Source organism: Centruroides vittatus, unplaced genomic scaffold (genome assembly GCF_030686945.1).
Source record: "Centruroides vittatus isolate TY-2023 unplaced genomic scaffold, ASM3068694v2 contig_345, whole genome shotgun sequence".
NCBI lineage: Eukaryota > Metazoa > Arthropoda > Arachnida > Scorpiones > Buthidae > Centruroides > Centruroides vittatus.
In genome coordinates this window covers 637,252-660,942 of record NW_027122170.1, presented here as the reverse complement: position 1 = coordinate 660,942, position 23,691 = coordinate 637,252, and the positions used below count along the sequence as shown (strand labels likewise).

Here is a 23,691-nt window from a genome sequence, read left to right as displayed (position 1 = left end):
AAAAAATTCTTTTAATGATGTTTAAACGAGGATAATCGTAATTAAAAACAATTAATTAATCATAAACTGTTTAAAATTAATTATAATCCTGATTAATTCTTACAAAAATGGTTTTTAACACTTTTTCTTCCGCTTATAATCTGATTTTATACGTTATAAAATATTAATTTTTAATTATTTAAGTGTTAATGTGTATTCATTTCTTCTTAACAAATTACGGGTTAATTAAGTTTATTTTTAATTATTTTAGCAATTAATTACAGTAAAACTTGTATACAACGTCCACTGCGGGCAAAATGGCGTTATACGGAGGTGGTGGACGTCGTTTAGACTTTAGAGGTTATTTTGCGCGCATTTTAAAAAGAAATATGTCCGATGTCCGGGAAAAATGGCCGCCGTCTATACAAGTTCGATTGTATATTTTTTATTAGATTATAAATGAAAAGAATTCAATTGGAGGCATTAGACGGATGATTATATTTGACTTAGCAACGTCTGGAAATTTTAAAAAAAGGCTGTCGCTGTGTCCAAATTTTTTATATATTTCTCTTTTTATCCATTAAATGTTATAAAAAACGTTCATTTTGATTGGTTACGTCTCGATTTACGTGTTCATTTTTTATTCGATAAAGGAAAATTCTTGTTGCACTTCCTTTGTTTCATTACGTCACGCGTGTAATATCGAAATCCGTGACTTCATTCGTCACACCACTTTACTGCATTAAAAAAATAATAAATAAATCGTTTATATTAATTACTGAATTTTTTAAAATATTAAATTCTATATTTGCGGATGAAGATGCTGAAAGTCCCATTTAACTGCCGCAATCTCTCAATATACTTTCTTTTATTTGGCTTAATACAATTAATAGTAATTAAAATATTAAAATAAAATTAACTTTATAACGTGCATAAATGATTTTTCTTGTGATTTACAAAGAAAGATTTAAAAATTCGAAAAAATAGTAACAAAATTCAATTTTTAAACGGGCATTTTTTTAAAACATTAATTTTCATTAACCTACATTTTTCGTAAGTGCAGCGGAATCTTCATAAAGGAAACGCTCGATATAGTGAATAACGTTTTTTTTAAGTATATTGAACTTGATATAGCGAGCTTTTGTTTATGCCTTTGAAAGTTCACTATATCGAGGCGATACCGATATAGCGAGCTTTGATATAATAAACAGTTTAGTTGGCTCTTACTGTTCTTCGTTTGCATAGTGAACGATTTTGAGAGTTCACTGCATCGAGGGCCCAGTATAATTGAAAATGTGAAACAAACTTCCATTTTTAAAAAAATGTATTAATGATAAAAAGAGGGTTTTTGAGCTTTAAAAATCCAAAAATTGCTTTTTGAGCTAAAAAAGCCAATAAGTGAACGTTCAAAAAACTAGCTTTTAAGGAAAAATATGGAGAACGATGACTGATAAGGGGAGAAGATGATAAGATTTTGCATGTATTCAGCGATTAATTTTTTATATATTTTATCTCCTACTTCGATTGTTAAGAGTTATTTATACTACGTAAACACCCCCAGCGATGCTATGACACCGAGAGAAAAAAAAAGTCGCCGAGTCAGTCGGGCTATCTGCCCGTTGTACTCTATGTACAGTACTTGTTATCTGAACGAAATAAAATAGAGAATTTTTATGCAAATGAGAATGATTTGCAAATCACGAGTTGTATATCCATATATTATCTCGGATATACCCGTACATTATGTTTGCAGGGCTTTGAGAACCCCTTACAAATAAGTATGGGATACTCACGCGCATACCCCATACATTACTATAGTTATACATCTATTCCATAATACACTCGCACATGCCGATATACCCATGAAATTTGTCCACTCGCAGCTATAAACCCACACAGTTCTTACACGCATCTACATATACCATTAACCATACACCCATAACATTTATCGGGACGAACCCTATAACGGTATACGTTGGTACAAATGAGTAAACGGTACAATTTTCCTTATTGTATATTTTGTCAACGTGACATTGATTATTACTAGGACAATTATACTGGTTTATGTTTTACGCAAGAATTGAGGAAAACCTTCTTAAAGAAAACAGACTTTCTTTATTAAGATAGCAGGTAGCTTAATAAAGAAAGACTGTTTTCTTTAAGAACTTTTTCCTCGATTCTTGCGTAAAAGATAAAACCAGTATAATTGTCCTAGTAATAATTAATGCCCACGTTGACAAAATATACAACAAGGAAATAAAGGACAGTAAGGCGACAATAATTATGGTACAATTTTCCCACTCTATGGGCACATCTTAAAGAAATTTAAAGTTTATAGTTGCAAAGAAGTTCGTTTCCAGCCAATAGTTTAAGAGAAACGATATTGAAACAGTTTTTGCGGATCGATGCCGTTTGTCTGGTTGTCTGGACGAAGAAACAAGAAGAATTAGATAAATGTACAAAAAGTACATTATAAAAATTTATTACAAATTTACTTGCTTCCAGAGTTTTCTCGGTTAACTGTATTACGAGTGTGGAGGAGGAGGAAGAGGCACTTTGCCAGTTCTCCTTCTGTCTTTCTGTCTTACAATAGAAGAATTTTTCCTGTTTCTTAAGCAGAAACAATCATTTTTCTTCAAGGATAATTAACAAGGGAGATAAAACTTAGAAAAGATTTTTACTTTTATCTATTTATAGATAGATCCACGCGAGATTCCCTTACGGAAATGAGGTCATAACCATAAGTTTTTTGGCACTCCTGTACGTTGACACTGGTGCCATATTGTTTATCTCCCGTAATTAAAACCAATATATTGCTTTTTTAGGGGTTCTAAAAAACTGTTTACCGACTTACGGACGCCTGGACATATTTTTTATTTTATTTTTTTGGTAGTGGTTCATTACATCTTGTTCGTGTCATATTTACTCGAGGCGTCGAGATAGCGCGCTCTATCTAACAGTTATTGCGGGGGGGATTTTCGGTGTAAGTTGATAACCCGTCGTGTTCCTACCGCTCCCTGTTGGCCTTTTACGGAACTAGGAGGTCGTTAAGAGGTTGACAAACTTCCCACCAACTGGAGCATATGAATGTATGGACACGAGAAGATCTCATCGATTGGCACATCTCTTCTTAGAATTTCTCTAACTCCATTTTTTTAATACTGGAATTTAATATTATTTCAAAGGATTTAGGTACTTTATCTTCGTTTAAGTTAGTTTTTTGTAGTGTTGATTATCGTAACCCGCTCTAAAGAGTTGTGTACAGTTGAGGAGTATAATTGAAAACGGCCTTTTAAGTGGAGGATTCTTAGTAAAAATGATCCTGTAAAGCGAGGATTCTAGTTGAAGGAAGGCGTTAAATTGAAGGATTCTGATTGAAAGTATCTAGTTAAGGCGGAGGGTTCTTAGTGAAAGGATCCTTTAAAATGCCGATTGTAACTGAAGATAGCTTTTAAAGTGGAGGATTCTAATTAAAGATACGTTTTTAAAGAGATGTAGACGATACATAAAAATACAACAGAAACGAAGTTTTTACATTAATTTCTTTTATAATTAATCAATTATTTAAAAATATACATAAAGTAAATTAGACTCGAAAGCGATAGAAGCATTGACGAAATCAATGGAGGATCTTGTTATTCAGGACCTCCAAATCTCTCATGCGAAAACTTTTCTATATAATCAGATTGTTGGCGATAAATTTAAATCCCACGAAATTTCATTTGACATTTGGCATTTTCGAACGAATGTGGCAGAGAAAAGCCTCGCTTCATTGACAAAGAATCGAGGACGAGGGAAGAATGCAGAGTTGGCAAATCCCAGTTGTATCGAGTAACTAAATCACGGCACCAAAATGCGGTCCCGCTTACTCTACATAAAATACAACATATCACATCCAATACACATGAATAAAACAAGACCCTAAGAAACTTGAATGCAAATGAATGCGTTTCAATTGTTTTCTTCCCAAAAGGGGGTGGCCAGTAATAGAAACTAAGCCGTCTACTTTCTACTTTATGTCTAAATAATATCTATAATTCCTCCTGCGAAGACACAGATAAGTAGTTTTAAGTTATAACTCTCGTCTTAAACGAAATTACAAGAGAAATAATTCACAGCATCCTCGGTTCGATGGGGTGGAGAGGAGTAGCTCGAGTTTTTATTTTCTCTTAATGAATATTTAAGGTTAAAATTACATTTTTAGTGGGTATAAATATTAATTTCTATTAAGCAACTGTGTTTTGGGAGGATTTTTTGGAATAGGCGAAGCAACGCGACGGAGATCTGCCAAAAGGTTTCCACTCTGGAGGATTTTCTACGGGAACTGCCCGTATTTAGATGTGAAAGGTTCCTCTCTGGAGGATTTCCTACGTGTTCCTGTTTAGACCCGTTAGACCCGTGAAGAAAACCTAGAAACTGCACGCAACCGGCCCGTTATCGGGCGCAAACCCACGATCATCAACTAGTGTTCAGTGGTTTTATCCACTCGATCACTGGCGAGTGTAGTTTACTTTCTGTATGCATACGTTAATATATTTTGTGTGTACAGTAATAAATTTAAATAACGCTCAAATTCTTTTACAAAATTTAAATGGTTTACTCGAAAGCAATAATATGAAAACATATTTTAAAAAAGCAGTATTAAGAAGAGTCGTTTAAATCTACGACTGCCGCCATGTTGGTCAAACTCGCAACGCCTATAGAAACACACTTGTATCTATAAAACTTTTTATAACGTGTTGTAATAGTAATGTTAATAAGACGTGTAGCGTTACATCATTTAAAAACGATAACTCAAACGTAATTATATTAGATCTAATATACACATTTTTTTAATATTTTTTTGAAAGTATTCGTGCAGATCAAATGTTTGTATCGTGTTCCCGCCGCCATCTTTCTTTCGCAAGCGACATTCAGAGTTTCGCAACAGGAAATTTTTTCAGTTATTAATAACCTTGTATTAAAGTAATTTGTGAGTTAATAACAAGATTTGTAATGTGTTATTAAGCCAGATACGAGGAATTATTAATTTTTAGAAGGTGTGGAGCCGTGTAACGAGCCGACTTCCTCTTACTTCTGTTCAATGTCATTGGAGTGTAAATGCACTTTCAAGAAGCGATTTTTACGTTTTATCGTTTAAAGGAAGACGTTTTTGTTGTTTAAATAAATCTTTAAATTAAAAAATGATCCCAAAAATATGTTCTTCGACTTTGTTTTAAGGTACAGTAGACTCGTGATATGACGAGTGGTTTAGCTGGTTTCTTCAAAAATTCGCTGTATCGATTAAATTGGATTCTTCATACAGAGATTACTCGATGTAGCGAAATTTTCATCTATTGATTCTCGCTACTCTCTCTGCTCTCGATATAGTGAACGATTTCGAAAATTCACTATAACGAGAATTAACTGGGTCCAATCACAATGAATTTCTGATAAAGTAATCACTCGATGTAGTGAAATTTCGATGCAGTAAACGATTTAGATCGGTTCTACGGGAGTTCACTATATCGAGGAACCTCAGTATAACGTTTTATTACTTGGAATATTCCGCATCTTTTTAAATTAATTTTATTTAACGAATTTTTAGGATTTTTTAATGAATTCTGGTTTTAATTTAGAAAATTTTTGGTTTTTTCAGGTCTTTTTAGATATTAAACGAATGCCAAATTTCCAAAATATCTCAAATTTCTGTTTAACTCGTTTTAAACGTTGGAAATTAAGGATTTCACTAATACTTTTGTAGGAAATTAAAATATTTTAATATGGGAATTCAGATTTTTGCATTGAAAAAGCTCAAAAATTAGTCGAAATGTTTAATAAAAATGTTTAAAAAGTTGATAAAAATGAAAATAATTTATTTTAATCAATTTAAGCCACTTAAAATAAGATTTTTACCGAATTTTTGGGTTTTTTTTCTTTTAAAAAATGCTCAAAACTGTCAAACTTCTTACTTAAAAGTTTAAAAAATCAATAAAAATAACACATAATTTAATTTAATTAATTTAAAACCCTTTAAAATAATAATTTTAGCGAATTTTTAGGATATTTTCCCTTTAAAAATCTTCCAACACTATCAAAATCTGTTTAAAAATTGTTTTAAAATATATCTTTGTATATTTTTTGAAATAAAATTGAAATGAAGTTCGATACATTCTTCTATTAACTTGTAACGAGCAGAGGAAAGACATTTTGATTTACTAAAAGGAAAACAATGTATAGATGTGTGTAAGGTTCGAATTGAATAAAAATTCGAGTTGCCCCCAAAAAACAATTCTTTAGAATTTACGTGACAAGTTCAAAAGATAAATCAACAACGTTTCATTCTTGGCAAGGAAAAAGTAAAGAAAACGGGCAAAAAACAAGAACATTTTCGCCATTTATTGGCAAAGTTTACTTACTCAAAAGTCAAAGGTTACTAACCAGCTGACTTTTCGTATATATTCGAATAAAATCCCTATTAATTTAATTATTTTTTCATTGGATCGAGCGGGATGCTCCCGGTGTTCCTTTGTTCTTTTACGCAGTTCTAATGCTATTTTCTGTAAGAAAACGCATAAAAATACAAGTAATCAAAGTATATTAATTTTATGTGTTTATCTTTAAAATAAAAATATTTTGCGCTTCATAATCGATAGGGAAATGCATTTTCTAGAGAATCAAAGGCACTTCTAAAAGGATAAACGATTAAAGACATTTTAAAAAGGCATAAAGTGTTAAAGGCACTTTCCGAAGGCCCTTTGTAAAGGCGTAAATTGTCACAATGAATGTTTTTGCTCGTCCTTGTATTTGCCATTTTCTGTATTTAGAATTGGACGTAAGCGTGACTAATGGTTTCATTTGTGAGGAGTGTGGGAAACTTAACAAGGATGTTTAACCGACATCAAATAACCACTGGCTATGACTCATCGTAAGTAAATTTTCCAACTCGTATTGTCTTTCATTTTTCATAAACTTAACTCGCAAACTCATTTTAATGCTTTAATTAGCTGCATTATGTAAAAATTATAATAAACGAAGCATATTTTTATATCGTAAATAACCGTTTTTTGTGTTGAAACCTCGTAATTTTCGCCTACCGGCGTGCTACAATTATAATACAATTTACTTGAAATAGCTTTAAAACAGAAAATTTGCTAGAAAATAATAACAAATAATATTTGTGTGTGTAAAATAGCTTAGAAATGGCCAAGATTTTCTTGAAAAGAACGAAAATATCTGATTTTTTAAATATAAAATAGGTTTAAAATAGCAAAAATTCGATATAAAATAATAAAATATGGCATTTTTTTAATAGAAAAGCGTGTTTTTCCTCCTAAAAATAGAAGAGCTTGACGAAAAAATAAGTGTAAATACTTTATTTATCCAGAAAACTTTTATATACATAGATTTTTTAAGTCAGAAAACGTAAATAAAATGAATTTCGTAATTTAAACCGTGATCCTTGCTGGCTATTACGGTTATTTGTGAGGTGGATTACACAACCCCAACTTAAAAAAAAGAGAGAGTGGAAGAGGGTGGGAGAGGTTCCTGTATCGCAGCTTACATCCATCGAAGTTGTAAATGGTTGCCATATGTTTTTATTTGGAGGGAAACTAATACAAGAACTGTGTGTTTCGACCGCAGTTTCTTGCCCAACCCCATAAAGTATCAATAACTAGTTTCCGGTGTCATCAACGCCCTAAATTTTGCTCCCACAGATGTTAAAAACGAAAAGAAAAATGTGCAAAAAACGCAATTAACCGAACGCAGTTAACTTAAATGACCGTCGTGTTAATTACATTCCCGCTAACGATGTTTCAGTAACGGGAATTAACCATATCGAGCGAGTTTACGCGGCGGGGGAGCGAAAATGGGGGTTTGGAGGTTTCTTAATTTAGATACGACCTCGACTTATCTAGTGACGTCAATAAAACTAGCACCCAATCGCTTCTTATTAAGTTTCCTACCCCTCGACCTCGAGGTCGCGCGTGTCCCTCCCCGCCACAAAAACTTACTACCAGAAAACAGTAGGGTCATTGACGAAAGGAAGAGACGAGGAATAAATAGAAGGAAGCTGTGTCACACACAAACGATCTTTTGTTACACTGTCCAACGTTGGAATATCGGATGACCCGCGAAGAATCTCGTTAACGTGCAAACGTAACTCGGTTACGTTTTGCCACAAAGATGCTCGTCTTTGTTACGCCAGAAAAACAAAACAGATGGCGGGAATTATTCTGTACATCAATCTAAAGGGATTATCTACAGATTAAGAGATTCTATGACGAGTTGCAGGGTGTAGATATGGGTGTAACTTTCCCAATTTTCGATGCCGTAATCACTCTTGGTGCTGCTATTGATTGGATTCGAACGACTGACTCTATCGATAATCTTGATGGGTTTGGGTGGTTTCTGGTGGTTTTTATCGACGTAAAAACATCTTGGGAACTTTAGTAAACCCTTATTTAAGTGAATAAAAGGGCCACGCTTTCCTTAAATAATGGGTAATGATTACTCTTAATGTTGCAATTGATTAGATGCGAGCAACTACACCACCTCTATCGTTAATCTTAGTAGTTTTTGGTGGTTTTTGGAGGTTTTATCAACGTAAAAACAGCTTCGGTGCTTCAGAAAACCGTTGTTTAAGTGAATAAAAGGAGTTAAAATAGACAGAAATAAGGTTTCATCTATCAAAGATCTATTAACTCAGCGTGTATCTTTAATTAACACAGCTCAATATCGATTATTACACAGTTCCGAACAAGCGAGTTTCCCGTAGATTTATCTAAGAATTCCTTATTCTTGCCCATTATTTGTGTCCAGAGATAATAGAAATTGTTCCATTCTTTGCGGAGAATTTCTCAGGAAAGAGGAGAATCGTTGGAGTGTAACGAGATAGTTACTTCAACGAAAATCCCCCAGAACCTGCAATTACACAACGTAATTGGGTCGATGAAGAGAGGAATTCAGTCTGCACTTATTTAAGAAAAAGCCTCGTTTAAACGTATCCGGATAAGCGAATTCGTGTAGGCCAAATCGGGAGAATTCGGCTAATTTTCGTAACTCAAATTGCTAATCTTTGAGGCGATTTTCCTTCCTAAACTAACTTTCGGGAGGATTTTTAGTAGCACGTGGCTCGTGGGTTTAGGTCCCGTCTTTGAAGCAGGGGAGGAGAAAAAAGAGCCCACAATTGACAACCTGGACTGTAAATTAACGTCGTTAAAAGGTTTGCACTCATCAAGAATATTAATGAAGCACGATAACGAATGTGAGAAAGGAGTAACGTTATAAGAGGGGAAAGAATCTGCTATGTTTTTTTTTATTTAAGTCTAATTAATGTTCTAGATATTTGGAGCTTTCGAAGATGGCCAATTTGCAATTGTAACTGATAATTGGAAGGAGAAGATGAAGGTTTTAAATGGTTCATTTATCAGGAAGTAAGAGAAAAAATACTAAAGTCCCAGTTTTCTCTACAACTTTCTTAGAATAGAATATAATAAATCGCATTCAAGATAAGAACAATTTATAAATTAAACTGGACTCTCGATATAGTGAACTCTCAAAGAACTGAGTTAAAATCATATCAAGAATCCACTCTAGTGAGAATATAGCCTACTAGAGTCTCAATATAGTGAATTACTGTGAAGATTTTTTGTAATTAAAGCATAGTAGACCCTCGACATAGTAAACTGTCAAACGATTGGATTAAATCATTCACTATATCGAGAGTCTATTCCAAGTATAACACACTAAACCTTCGATGTAGTGAATTTAGGTTGTCATGTATTAAGAATTCATTGTAATTAAAGAGCACTAGACCCTCGATATAGTGAACTCTCAAAGGACTGAGCTAAATCATTCGCTATATCAAGACTCCATTGTGTATTAATGGGTCTAGCTTAAATATTGATTTTTTAACGTCGAAAGTTATGTTTAGTCCATTTCTTTGACTTCAATTCGTTTTATTACTACAGTTAAATGTTTTGTAAAATTTCTTGAAATTTTCTAATCTGTTCACTTCTAGAAAAAATCGAATTTCTTTAATGCGCCTTCCTCCAGATAACGTTAGTCCCGTGATGCTGTTTTATCGTTTTATCTTTAGAAACTAAAAGTATGAAGATTTTAATGCACTACAAATGGAAAAAAAATCTAAATTATTTACTTTATTCTTAGAAAATCAGTAAAACCCGCTTATAGCGCTGAAAAAGAAAGGGATAAAGAGGGGTAAGTACGTGTTCGAGTGTCAATAGAAATTCCTCCGAGTTAAAAAAAATGTTGTTGCTCGTCAAAGACTATACAAAATGTAGTAAAGTTTTATTGGTTCCCCACCTATGACCTATAACCTCGTGGGAAAAGTAACGTAGAACCTACATTGCCTCCAATTAAGTTTAATTACTTGTTTTTTACTGTCATCTACAGTGAATCTATAAGCTAAAATATTATTATTAATTATTCTAAAAGTTGTGTATTTAATAATTAGATTACGATAGTACCTCGATATTGCGATCTCTTAAAGCACTGATCCAAATCAAGAGTTCATTATATCAAGCAAGAAGTCATTATATATATATATATATAATAGCAAGAACAAAGAAAATTGTACAATATATCGGGGGTTACTATATCAAGAATTCACAGTATATACGATGGGTTTCTAATATAGCGAATTTTATTAGCGCTTACTGTATATGTAATGATTTAATTCAGCCTTTCGGAGTTCACTGTAATCCTAATAAATTAAACTACTCGATACAGTGAACAAATTTATTGGTGTTTGCTATATCGAGAGAGTTCACTGTATTGCAACTACACAACACTCCCAATAAACTAACAACTCGATATAGCCAACTTTCGAGTGAACAACGTATTGGCGCTTGCTGTTCTTTATGTATAAAGTGAATGAATTTAGTTCGGTCCTTCGAGAGTTCGCTATATCGAAAGAGTTCACTAGTGTTTTGTTTCTGCGAAGGGAGGAGGAAAAAATAAAGGAGAATTTCTTTATTTACCTCCATCTTGGAAGGGATTTAATTATATTTACAAATAAAATCCCCAAAGTGTTTACCCGAATGTTTGTATTCTTGATTAATCACATCCCGCTGCTCCTGAGCATCGGCACTAAACCCGAAATCTCTATCCAAGCAGAAAAACTTTGCAAGGCAGGTGCACATCTTCATCTGTCAATCGATAGAGGAAGAGTTTCTATATAATCATCAACATCCATATTTATAAACAACCCCGGGATATAATTATAATTAGTAAGATTCTATTGATAACCATTAATTAACATTACTAAGAGATAAAAGAAAATTAAATATTTGTACACCTGTATGTACAGTACATATGTACACTTTATACGATAGACATGCACGAAAAAATCGCTCGATGACTAAATTATCATCTGCATACCTTCGAGAGAACACAATTAATTTTGTTTTTTTTTTGTTTGTTTAATTACGTTTTACTAAACGTTATTAAAATTAATTCGGAAGCTGAAAACTTATGACAATTAGAGATCTTCCTCCTCCTTTTCTTCTAGATGCTCCGAGAGATGTTTAGAGCAAGAAAATAAAATATCGTAAGATAACTATGAATACATAATGAGTTACGGACGGACGAATAGACAAACTGCTCGTTCGTATTTGAATTTGAAACTAAGCTTAAATCGATTCTCGATCGATCTAGAGAGCAAAATGTCTTCGATCTTCAGATAATTGAGATTATATCGAGTGTTACAGACAGGCAGACAAACTAAGCATATCTGTATATAATATGAAAGTGTAAAAACTTTCTTCCTTCTAAACAAATTTTATTATCTGTAATTGTAGTTCATCATCACCGTGTTATAAATATTTTATACTTAACGTAGTAAGTGATCGTGATGATGATCAAATTTCTTGCTGAGTATACAAAAGAATCTTTCTTCCTCCCATCTTCTTCTACAGTTTTCTCTTTATCAATATTATAAGCATAATATAGTAAGTGATTTTTATCGTCATCATCGTTCTCCTTTATAACTACGCTTAGAAAGCCTTGCCCCCACCAGTGACTGCATGGATAACACCACCTAACACTTATCGTGGTTCACCTGACCGACAGGATTTCCACGTGGAATTTTTCGGGTTTTGTTCGCGTGCCCAACACCTAAATAGGGGTCCTCCAGTGGCTTGTGTTGCATTGTCTTATTTTATTAATCCAATTCTTAAGAAATTCTCTTCTTCCTTTCTTATCTTCATACTCTTCATCATACGTTCTCTTCACACCCTTCTTCATACGCTTCATACGTTCTCTTCATACTGCAAATCAACACCAATACAATACGCATAACAGAAAAAGTTATTTTCATGATGATCTCCGTGTTCTTTGATGAACATGCTTAAGAAGTTTTCTTCCTCCTACTCTTCTGCAGAAGTAGAATAGAAAGATATTAATAGGAGGAAGATTCTTGGTGATAATGAACGATGACGATGAAGAGCCGGACATTCTGTATTTAATATAGAAGTGGATCGTGTCTCCGATGCTGATGCGCGTGGATCCAAACTGTATTGCAGATTATATCTAGAATAAATTTTAAAAAGTTGTTTCTATAATACATTTATGTCGAACGATGCAATTCGAATTCGAATCTGGATGACATCGAAATGACGCGATTAATTCGTCACGCAGACGGTTACATTCGGTTAAGCGGGTAACGGTCACGAAATCAATTTTACTCAAACAACTTATTAGGTCAAATTTTTACTGTAAATTTGCCTTATAAATTACTAAATTATTCTATTTATTATTTATTTATCTGACGTTATATCGAGTTAGGCGTATTTCGTATTAAATTCTCCATAGTTAATAAATTCTCGACGATATCGATGATCGGATAGAGTAATGGCGAACGGATTTCGGATCCCCTGAAAATTCCAAAATTCAAATTTAATTAGATTTAAATAAAAAATCTTAAAAGTAATTAAAAATTTAGGTAATTGACGAAATCTTCTGTAACGGTAATTACAATTTTTGTAAACAAATATATAATCTTACGGAATTTTTCTCAGGTTTTTCTATAAGCCCATACAGCAGAGAAACTTTCAAGTTTATCCAACTTTTCTGGATTAATTCGAAATGTTTACTTATAAAAGTTAATATCAGATATTGGAGAAGGTTTTGAGGAATGTTTTCCAATAAACATTCGATTATTTACTTTGATACTCTCTCGCTTAGTTGTGTCACGAGAAAAATCCGTAACGAAATTACTGATAATGTATTTTTGTGTTCCCGCAGAGTTTAAACCTTGAGGCTAACTTCATAACAGGATACAAGAGCCAATTATATTTAATATATTTTCGGAAAACTTCTGTAACTATATATATAAAGGGGGTAGAGACACTGCATAATTAAAAAAATAGTTCTGTGATAGTTTGAAGAAAGTCTGTCAAGACGCCGATAAGTATGGCTCCGTAACAGCAACTTTTAAGTTTGTATAAGGAACAAGACTTACGTTCTAGAAGATAAAATCCCATTTTATAGGATTTAGAAGATAGAATCCAATTTTTAACAACTGAAAACACGAGTCTGGCGATACCCCGTATCGATCTGTACGGAGGAAAGTCGCTATTTCTACTCCCAAATTTTCGTTCATTCTCCGGATTTTTCCTCTTGTTCGAAAGTCACGCAACCTTCTCGGAACGTAATTTTTCATTTTAAATATATTAAATGGATAATTAGAACGGATAGAAAATCGAAAAAGAGGGGGATTTCCGAGTGTCGTTCGGCCTTCGAAATTAATTACTCGAAGCGAAATAATGGGTTTCTACGTTACGAAATTCGAAAATATAATTATTATAAACCGTCCGAGAGAATTAATTACGTTTTTCTCAGTCGAGATGCTTTAAAATGTCCCTAAAACAAACACGGGGGGGTCGAGTTAATACGTGTAGCCTTCGTCTCCATTCATACAAAATGGAAAACCTGTCGTGTGTGTTGGACTGTGTGATGTAAAAAAGCGATTAAAAAATATACAAAAGGCAATAGAAGAGTCGCCTTTTTTAACCCACAAACGATTGACTTTCCCAAGACTAGACGAGTGCCTTGAGCAAAATATTTCTACTTCGCTAACAACTATAAGTAGTGAATGAGTCCCGAAAACCTAATTGAAGTGTAGAGGGGGACGGAGGAGGGAGGGCAACGAAAACTAGTCGGACAGCCAGACCAACTGGATATCCAGTTCTCGATCACTTCCTTTGCTCGGGGGCAAAGCCGACGTCCGCTGCGGTGTCTACAATAAGCACGTGACGGTGTGACGTCGTAGGTGTTGTTATTGTGGCGCTACCATCGTGCCAGATTAGAAAAGTTCGGAGTGTCGAACGTTTACGACGTTCCCTTTGTTGACATTGTTATGTTTTCTATGGGACAGACATTATGCGGTAACCCTAACTTCCCCTCCAAGATTGCCGAGAGGTAGGATGTTTTTCTTTTGTCGTCCACCTATCAAAGCTGGTGTGTGAACGGGTTAGACCTGTTAAGAAATGTACAGAGATGTACGCGCGAAATATACACCAAATTATGTCCGTTTCGTAGTGTATAAATCTACTCGGCCTGCAAAACTTAGCTGAGTCGTCGAGGGGGTCGATGTGTTGTAGACAAGTCGAAACAGGACCTCCTTCGTCGTGGTTTTTCCCACTGTTCTCCTAAATAGGACATACACGCTTTGCATGAGTTGCATTTTATATTTTCTGAAAACCTTCTTTTGTTTCTTTACAGGAAAATACATTTGTTACGCTTTAAAATTAGTTTAATGATCGAATACTTATCTTTTAAAAAATGCTATTATAGTAAGTATTTTTATAGCTTTTATTGTAGTGTTAACCTTCTTAAAGTAACGTGACTTTTTATTTTTATAATGTACATAAAGTGATAATGACTAATATGGCAGCGTGTATATCTTGCTTTTTTTTATTAAAAAGAAACTAGAAAAATTTATGTTGTAGATTAGATTATATTCTTTAGAATAAAAATGTCAACAAACCAATCGAATTGTTGACATTTTTCTTCAGTGTTGTGCTGTTTTCTAGTATCTTTCGCGTTGCTCTACTTCGTGAGGTGTACAAACCCTTACCTTTGTAGGGTATATAACTCCCGTTTTCAAGGTATATAAACCTTTTCGGGGCATATAAACCCCCATCTCTTCAGGGTATGCGAATCCCCATCTTTGCAGGGTATGTAACTTCTGTTAAATTTGCTTAATAACACGCATTGCACAGCAGAATTTCTGCAATAATTTAGATCTTAAAAGTGCCATTTGCTATGCCCTTTCTGGTCTTGTTTGAACAGTGGGGAGGATGTTTGACGCTCGTTATCTACAAATTTCACAGCTTACTACGTTATCTTAGTAATTTTTATTGCAAATCTTGCAAAATTTGGATTAAATATTAATTTGTGTCAGTTTGAATGAATGTAAGGACGTCAAGAGAAAGAAATTGGGGGTTTCGTATTTGCTTCGTACAGTCGAGTCATTATGATAGATTTTTCTTTTTTTTTTTCTTTTAAAGAAATCGCCGAAATGTTTTAATTATTTGACAAAGCCAGCTTGTAGCAATTTGAAACGTACTTAATTACCATTGCAACAACATTCTGAGAATTTTGCCGTTAGTTATTTTGTTGGCTTGAATCTACCTTACATTGTACTGTACATCTGCGAACAGCTGGTTGCCAACATCTGGTATCTTATTGACTGCACTTGATGAGAATTGCACTTTTCTTTATTGCACTGTGCTAGCTTGCATTCTTGCTTTATTTACCTTTCTCGATATAAAGAAATCTTTAATTTTCTTATATTTACTTTTCCTCCGGTCATCGATACGTTCCTCATTGTGTTTTGAAACTTTCTGTTGATTGCCGACCCGACGTTTCGCATCTGTCGCTCGCGTGCGCCACGTTTATGACACTTTTTGTTTTTGTCTGTAGAATCTCGTTTCTACAGTCGTTTTCTCTTTAAATTTACGGTAGATAAACGTTATGACCCTGTTCTGTGCTTTAAACTATTCAGTTTATAACAGGAAAAGTACTGTACACAATGTACATATATTGTACAGATGATTATCATTGAAGTCAAGGATGCGTAGGGATTTTTGTCCAGGTGTTTTTGTCGCCGGATGTCACATAAAATGCCATCTTTTCTGTTAAAAACTATTTTTCTGTACAAAAATGTATTTTTAAACGTTGTTTTAATGTTGACTTGTGTGTTGTTTACTTGTAACTCGAAGTCGTTGAAATTAAAAAAATTCGCAACACAACAAGCAGCATCTATACTTTTTTATTTTCAGAAAATATTCATAAATTACAAAAATATGCCGAATTTGCACGATTAATTGCATAATTGAACACAGAATTTTGTACTTAATTCCTTATTTAATTGTGTAATTAAATCAATTGAGAATATGTTTTAATTTAAAGCAAATTGCCCGTAGAATTATACTGTACACTCAAAGTACACAATTAAGTAATTAAGTACAAAATGCAGTACATACTTATACAGTTAAAGTGTACAAATCTGTATTTATGTCGAATTTATTCTAACTTAATTCCTTAAACTAAGTTAGAAGTATAACTTAAAGCAAATTAAGTAGAAAACTGTACATCTTAATGTATAATGGCAAACTGAATTTTCTACTTAATTCCTTACTAAATTCTGTACTTTAAACTAGAGCAGAATAAGTCCAATTTTGCTCGTAATTCTCCTTAAAAATAATTGATTCTGCTTTAACTCACTCAAAATGAATTAAACGCGTGTTTAATTTTATTTTTAAAGGCTGTCTCCCGGTTAATCGAGAGTTACGGATAAAATACATAAATAAATAAGTGGTAGAAAAATGCAGTTAGTCGGCCTCGTGAGCGCACGACGTTAATCGCGATAGTCCGCGACGCGATACGCCAGCCGTCGCGTCGCGGGTACTGTATTCCCGTTGCCAATGTACAGATATATTAAATTGATTATTGTGTATCTCGGTAGAATTTATTGTGCACAATAAATTTTAACCAGAGAAAAGCTTGACGCGATATTAAAATTGTACGGTGTACATTGAACGATAATCGAGCCACTCTCCTCAATATATATATAACACGATTTATTTTTCGTGCTCTGAATGTTATAAAGAATAATAGCTTAGTGAATTTGAACCCATAATTAATTTCGTTTCATTTTCCACCAGCAGTTTGCGACCGGCGCTCTAATTCGCCACGCGAATTACACCAGTCATTTGAAACCTTGTAATACGAGTTTGTAGTAGAAAAACCTAATACCAGCGCACCGCGATCAACGCCTGATAAAATCGTTTGTTTAACGAAAGCGACAGCGAGATTTTGGTCAGAGCCAACCTAACTAAGGCTTTTAAATAACCGAAAAGACTTCTGTTTCAATCGTTATCTCGCTTTATGACGTCACAAATGCTCACACGGTAACCGGAAAGGCATATTCTGTACAGCCCCCGGGGAAAGAATTTAATAACGTCCATTCCTACCGTTTGCCATTCGTAATCGTCTTCTTAAAAGAAATTCGACAGATTCGATACCCGAAAAAAGGAAAGTACTTCACCACCCGGTTACGACTGCCCACCAACAGGGTGGACTGCCAGTCAACCATTATCCCTCCCACAAAAACAAACCCGCGCTTTAGTCCATTTTAAGATATAGAAGAACGCCCGAATAATCGGAAACAATAGCGATACGACATTTTTACCTTCCCGTGTTAAAGGTCACGCTCTGGGTGTCGCGTTGTGTCCTTTTTGGCAACTTGCCCCCTTGCGTCGATGAAGGAGAACATAAAAATTAACTACTGTTTTCTTTTTCATAACGGCTCCACAGCTTAATGAATAAAGTAGTCTGCCAACTTTTATCATCTATCAATCAATCATCCTCATCGTCTGCGAACTCTGACCGGATATCGATAAATGTTTATAAGGACTTATCATCACTTTGCATCTTTATCAATCAACCCGACCTTACTCTTAGATTTATTTTTGACCGAATTTATCTTAAAATGGACACTAAACCCTGGCAAATTTTAAAGGAATATTTATATTTATTCTTCGAGAAAATACAGAATTTTCTAGAAAATATAATATATGTTTTTATCTATTTATTACCGTGTTTACGGAAAACGTTTTAAAGCAATGTCAACATTGACTCGGCGCGATGACAGTTGCATTTTATCTCCTCCTCGCTTAGTCTGTACGGATGAATCTTCAAATTTTGTATAAATTTTGCTTCGTAATCTTCGTGTTTTTCTTTCCTTTAATATCGAGATGACACATATTTGAGGCGTCGAAGAAACAAATAGACAAACGGAAATGCTCGGCAAGTTGCTAATTTTGATCCGCGGATCAACGTTACAAAGTCGAGGAACTCGACGGATTTACGAAGATTAATAAACAAAATTCGTGTTATACGTTTTTTAATATTGCAAAATCTATAAAGAAGTATGAAAATATAGTACTTTTACTTGTCAAATTTTATAAATTGCCATAAATTATGGACTTTCTACTAATTATATTTAAAGCGGCAGGATTTGAGTTCGGATACTGACGCATTCCGGTTGCTTTAGAGACGATTTGTCTGCCAATAAAAAAACGCTTGCGCTTTCATTTACGTGTTTATTCGTGCGTCTCGTTTGCTTTTCCTGTATTTTAACATCTGACAGTTCACAAAGAGGCCATAGCCCAAGCTGGATGCGATCGTCCAGCCATCTAGACGACAGTAGACAGTTGGCGAAACAACTGCTCTTTATGACAAGACGTCTGGTCTACGGAGACTAACGATTTTTGTTTTTCTTTCTCGTACCCCTCAGACTAAGTTGTTACGCTGCCAGTCTGGATACATATCTCGTCTCGTTTCATCGCCTCTCTACTTTCTAAACACGGTTCGAACGTACTTCATTACTCGCTCTTTTCGCGCGATACAGGTTTTTCTCCTCGTAAGTTATGAAATGCTCTCCGTCTTTTTCCGTGTTCAATGACGGTTTTTTGTACTTCTACACGTTCGTTCCCAGTTATTTCGTGCTGTTCGAGGATCATTTCGTGTGTGTATCGTGCTCGAGCGTAGTTCTTTCACGCTTTCCTCTATTTTTTTAAAAATGTTCTACGCTCGGTTCGCAATTTATTTATATTCTTCTTTGCTCTTTCGTGCTTTACACGTTCAACCCCGTGTTTCTCCACTTTTTAACGTTCTTTCGCAATCAGTTCGCAGTTTATCACGTTTATTCCACCTCCAATCCTTTCCCGATGCACCCGATGCTAAGTTCCCGCTCTACAGACATTAATGAGTTGTGCGGTGCATAATTTGGCACGAGCGCGGTTCGTACGAAATATTCCAACCGATCTTTTATCTTTATCCTCTTTATGCACAACCCTTTCCTTTTTTTCTTGCAGCGAAGGAGTGTTCACCTGTCCGGAAGATCGGTTGCCTCTAGATTACGCTAAGGTAAGTGCTTCGACCATTATTCGTTAGCTACCGATTCGATTTTAAATTGAAAAAAATAAAGTCCGGCAACTTTTTTCTTCTTATTTTTTAAATCTAATTACGAAATGAAATTTTATAAAAATAAAGAGTAAAAGCTTTCAAAAATGCCGGCTTTAATTATGTAGAAAGTAATTGGTGTTAGTCATCCGTCGATAGATTAGAGCGATAAGTAACCATTTTTTTCGGCTTCGGTCCGTGTGTTACTGCTTCTTTTTAACTTAAACCCGGATTTTTCGTTACGTTAAACGAGTTACTTTGACCCTACGAGCGGGAAAAAATGGGTTTAAGCTGCCACAAACAACATCTGTAAGTTATCAATAACCGTGTTGCAACGGCACATCTTTATGCAATATAAAAGCTTCTTCCTCACGGCCGGGCGTGGGTTCGGTTCTCGATTACTCACCGAGGCTGCAACAGAAATGTCAGACTACACGACTGGACGGGGGCCGAACCGGCGACGTCCACATTGGCGACTCTTAATTATTGGCATCGATCGGGAGGGGGTGTTTCTGCAGCTTCCTTTCTTAATTATAAAGCCGTTATTTGGGTAGATATAAGAGTTTATAATAGAATTAATTAGTTTATTGGCCTATTTATGTAACGGTTTCGGGAAATGAGGCAGCGCGGTTTATGATTCATCCGAGGAAATCTCCGATCTCAGCAGAGATAAAATAAAAGATATTCGATCTCGTATATTCTGTTCCATTTCTAAAACTAATAGCATCTTTTTCCCCTTTTTTCGTCCCCCGAAATTTTTTCTTGATTTTTTAAAGGAGAATTCGATTTGTCATTCCGATCAAACTCCTTACTGCGGCGAGTCACAGCTGCGGGTTCCGTCCCCTCTCGTGCGGAGTACAAATCTGTGACAACGCCACCTGCACATTATTGGAACGGTGCCATAAAAATCAAGATAAAAATAATTATAAAAAATCGTCTATTCGTCACCCCCTTTTGGAAATTTAGTCTTCGTTCCTACGAGAAGTCGTCTTGAAATCATTCGTAACACGGCGATCGCCGTCGCTGCGTAATTAAAAGCACTACAAACGGTCGAGTTTGTAGTTTTTTCAGAGGTGTTTAACCGCCGAAAACCTCTAAAAATCCCCTAAAAACGTCGCGAGAAGCCTTCTGTAGCTGCTACTATATTGACTCTCTTTGGCTCCACTTTGACCCCTATCGTTGCGACTACTCCGTTGGGAGGCGCTGCGATCAAGTTTGTCTCCTCTCCTCTCTCCTCTCTCCAACTTCCTCCCTCGCAGACAGTTCGTCAGTCGTCATGGAGACGGAAGCTGACTGGAACGTCCCTTCCCTCTCGAGATGGGTGGCAGGAGCCAGGAGAGTCGACAGAAAGGTAGGATTTAAATGGGAGTTTCTTAAACTGAGTCATTTAAGTGTCGCTTGATGGGTGATGAAAGTGAACATTGTATCGACCCGCACTCGCTTAACTTTATGAGCTTTTTACGCCACCCTTTTTGGCGTGTCGGATCGTTCCAGACGCGACGGCGCTGACGGCGACGCCGCGCCGCGCGAAGCGCCCGCGCGCTTATCGTAAATATGGCCAGATTTACGATAACGACGAGGTGGAGTAGTCGCTCCACTTCACGCTATACTATTGTTAACGACCTTGAAGAGGAAGTCCTGTGTTAGTAGCTCGGTGGAGAAAGAGCTCTTGTTTTAAAAATTAGAGAGTTTCTAATCTTTCTGCACCGGGAGTGATAAATTACTCTCCTCCGTTACACGCAGCACGCGACAGAAGCGCACAGACATAGAGGAAGACGACTTAACGTTCGGGGTCAAAGTTCGGTCGAAGGGAAACACTGGTCTAGTGAGAAGAGATGACGTGGCGCGACAGATGTGAGACTTCAGAGCCTGGTTCCGCGTACAATTTGAGGGGAGGAAAGAACACAGTTGCGGCTACCGAAATTTAAAAAAAAAGTAGTTTATTAGCAGGGATTGTTTGTATCATCTTTCCACCTCCCTGGATTCTTTTCGAGTGTTTTCTGTATAAAAGAAACGGCTTGCCTCGTGGGAAATCATGGCTATGGCATCAACTAATCATTATATGTATCGGAGCAAAGGGTGTGTCTCGTCCAGTTATGTACCGAAGTTTTGCTGCTCCAATTGTTTCAAGTGATAATCGATGTTCCACTTTCCAATTTTGAATTCATTTTATTTTTTCATTTATTTATTCCTTTTTTTCTAGGTTTACCCCGATCCAGATGCCGAAGCTACTATTATGGGATCTATGGTGTATTGTATCCATTACAAGGAAGGGTGCAAATGGACCGATGAGTTGAGGAAACTTCAGGTTAGTTTTAAACTAGAATTTAAGTAAACTTCTTTTATTGTGTAGAAAAAACGGCAGCCATTTTGTTTGTTTTATAACTTTGTTTCCTCCAAAAGGAAAGATTTTTGGAGAAAATAGGAGTTTTTCTTGAAGGAAACAAAATATAACAATTTTGAGGAGTTTTGCATGAATATACTTAATTAATTTCGATAAGTGTAATTTGAAACAGCCGCCATTTTGTTTCATTTTGAGATGAAACAAAGTATTGCATGGGACTAGTTTGATTGAATCAGCCAGAATTTTCATCATTATCACGTGTTTCGGTTCATCCGAATGGATCAAAACATCTTACAACGTGTTGATTTTCATTCACATCTAAAATTTAATTTAAAATGATGAGATTTATGTAAATACAATCCGCCATTTAACAAACGTGGCGAACGTTTCACTTCTTTTATGAAACCAGAAACGGAACAGAAGTACGCGTAAATAATCAGATCTTAGAGAAATTTAAATGTTTCATCTGTAAAAAGCGAAGATAAATTCGACCGAGATAGCAGCTGACTGAGGGAAAGAGAGTAACAACAAGCGATTTTCCCCCTGACGTTGAGAAAATGAAATATTTCAATGCCATATTTTTATTTCGTATGAAAATATGAGGTCATTCTCCGCGGCAATTCTCCTCCCATATTTTTTTTAACTTCATTTTATGGCGTCGTTAATGTCTAAATGACCTTTATTACATAAATAAACGAGTTTGATCTTGAGGGAAATCAGGGATGATCGAGGTTCGTGAATCAAACAATTGGATAATTGTAATTGTTGTCGGGGCGTTAATAAAATTTACCAAAGGGTTGGCACGTGCTTAATTGTTGTTTACTCTCCGCAGGCCCATCTAAACACTTGTAAATATGACACCACCCCCTGCACTAATCAATGCGGTGCTATGATACCTCGCCTGCTGATGGAGGATCATCTGCTCTTCACGTGCCCCAAACGTCGTACCAGATGTGACTTCTGCGGCAGAGACTTTTCGGGAGAATCCCTACAGGTAAATTTTATACATAATTAAAACGGCGCGGATCATTTCGTTCTTTCAAGTTTCGCAGAAACTTGAAGCACGAGATGATCCGCGCCGTTTTATGTATTATATTATATTTTAATGCGTGTGTGGATGGAATCGTGGATGCTCCTGCACTTAAAAATGGCACACGTTACCTTCTAAATTTAATATTCCTAGTTTTTAAAAGTTAAAATTACACGTTGTAAGGCTGCAGACTTTCCGTTTCTTAAATCCCAGCGGGTGTGGAAATGTCCAGTTGACATCTGCAGATGGAACCATTTACCGAGACACCTAAACACACTCGATCTGTGAATTGCTTCAGGGGATTCTTTTTAAAAAGTGCTTTTTATAGTTTTCTTCTATTCTATAAAAATTTCGTGACCCGCCTTTTGATTTTTATTGTAAAAATTTACTGTTATTTTTTTTTACAGAATCACGTGGGTTGTTGCCAGTACGAGCCCGTTTATTGCGAAAATAAATGCGGTACTAAAGTGCAGAGGAGATTTATGAATAACCATAGGTTGAATGATTGTACTAAACGCCTAGTACCCTGTCGATATTGTCAGAAAGAGTTCGTTTTCGACACATTACAGGTAAGTTTTGGTTAAAAATCGCTTTAAATCCGATATAAGGGCGCTATAACGAGGTATTTAACTTGCAGAATCACACTGCCAAATGCCCAAGATATCCTTTGCCATGCCCCAATCGTTGCGAGGTAGTTAAAGTACCCAGAGAAGAGTTAGAAACACACATGAACGACCATTGTTCAGCTGTAGTTATGCACTGCGCCTTTAAAGACATGGGATGTAAATTTAAGGTAAAATTACAGTTTATTATTATATCGTTAATGAGGTTAAAAAGGGGAATTTGTTTAATTAATTAACCG

At 35.4% G+C, this 23,691-nt stretch overlaps 1 protein-coding gene across 1 annotated transcript in view; it reads left to right on the top strand.

Moving 5' to 3' along the window:
- Positions 1-23,691, top strand: part of LOC136974190 (TNF receptor-associated factor 4-like) — a 68,681-nt gene that overhangs the window by 43,645 nt on the left and 1,345 nt on the right. The window contains exons 2-6 of the mRNA XM_067268993.1: positions 19,368-19,419; positions 21,659-21,763; positions 22,632-22,793; positions 23,237-23,398; positions 23,467-23,622. Of these exons, the coding sequence (XP_067125094.1) occupies positions 19,368-19,419; positions 21,659-21,763; positions 22,632-22,793; positions 23,237-23,398; positions 23,467-23,622 (637 nt within the window). The remainder of the gene's footprint in view (positions 1-19,367; positions 19,420-21,658; positions 21,764-22,631; positions 22,794-23,236; positions 23,399-23,466; positions 23,623-23,691) is intronic.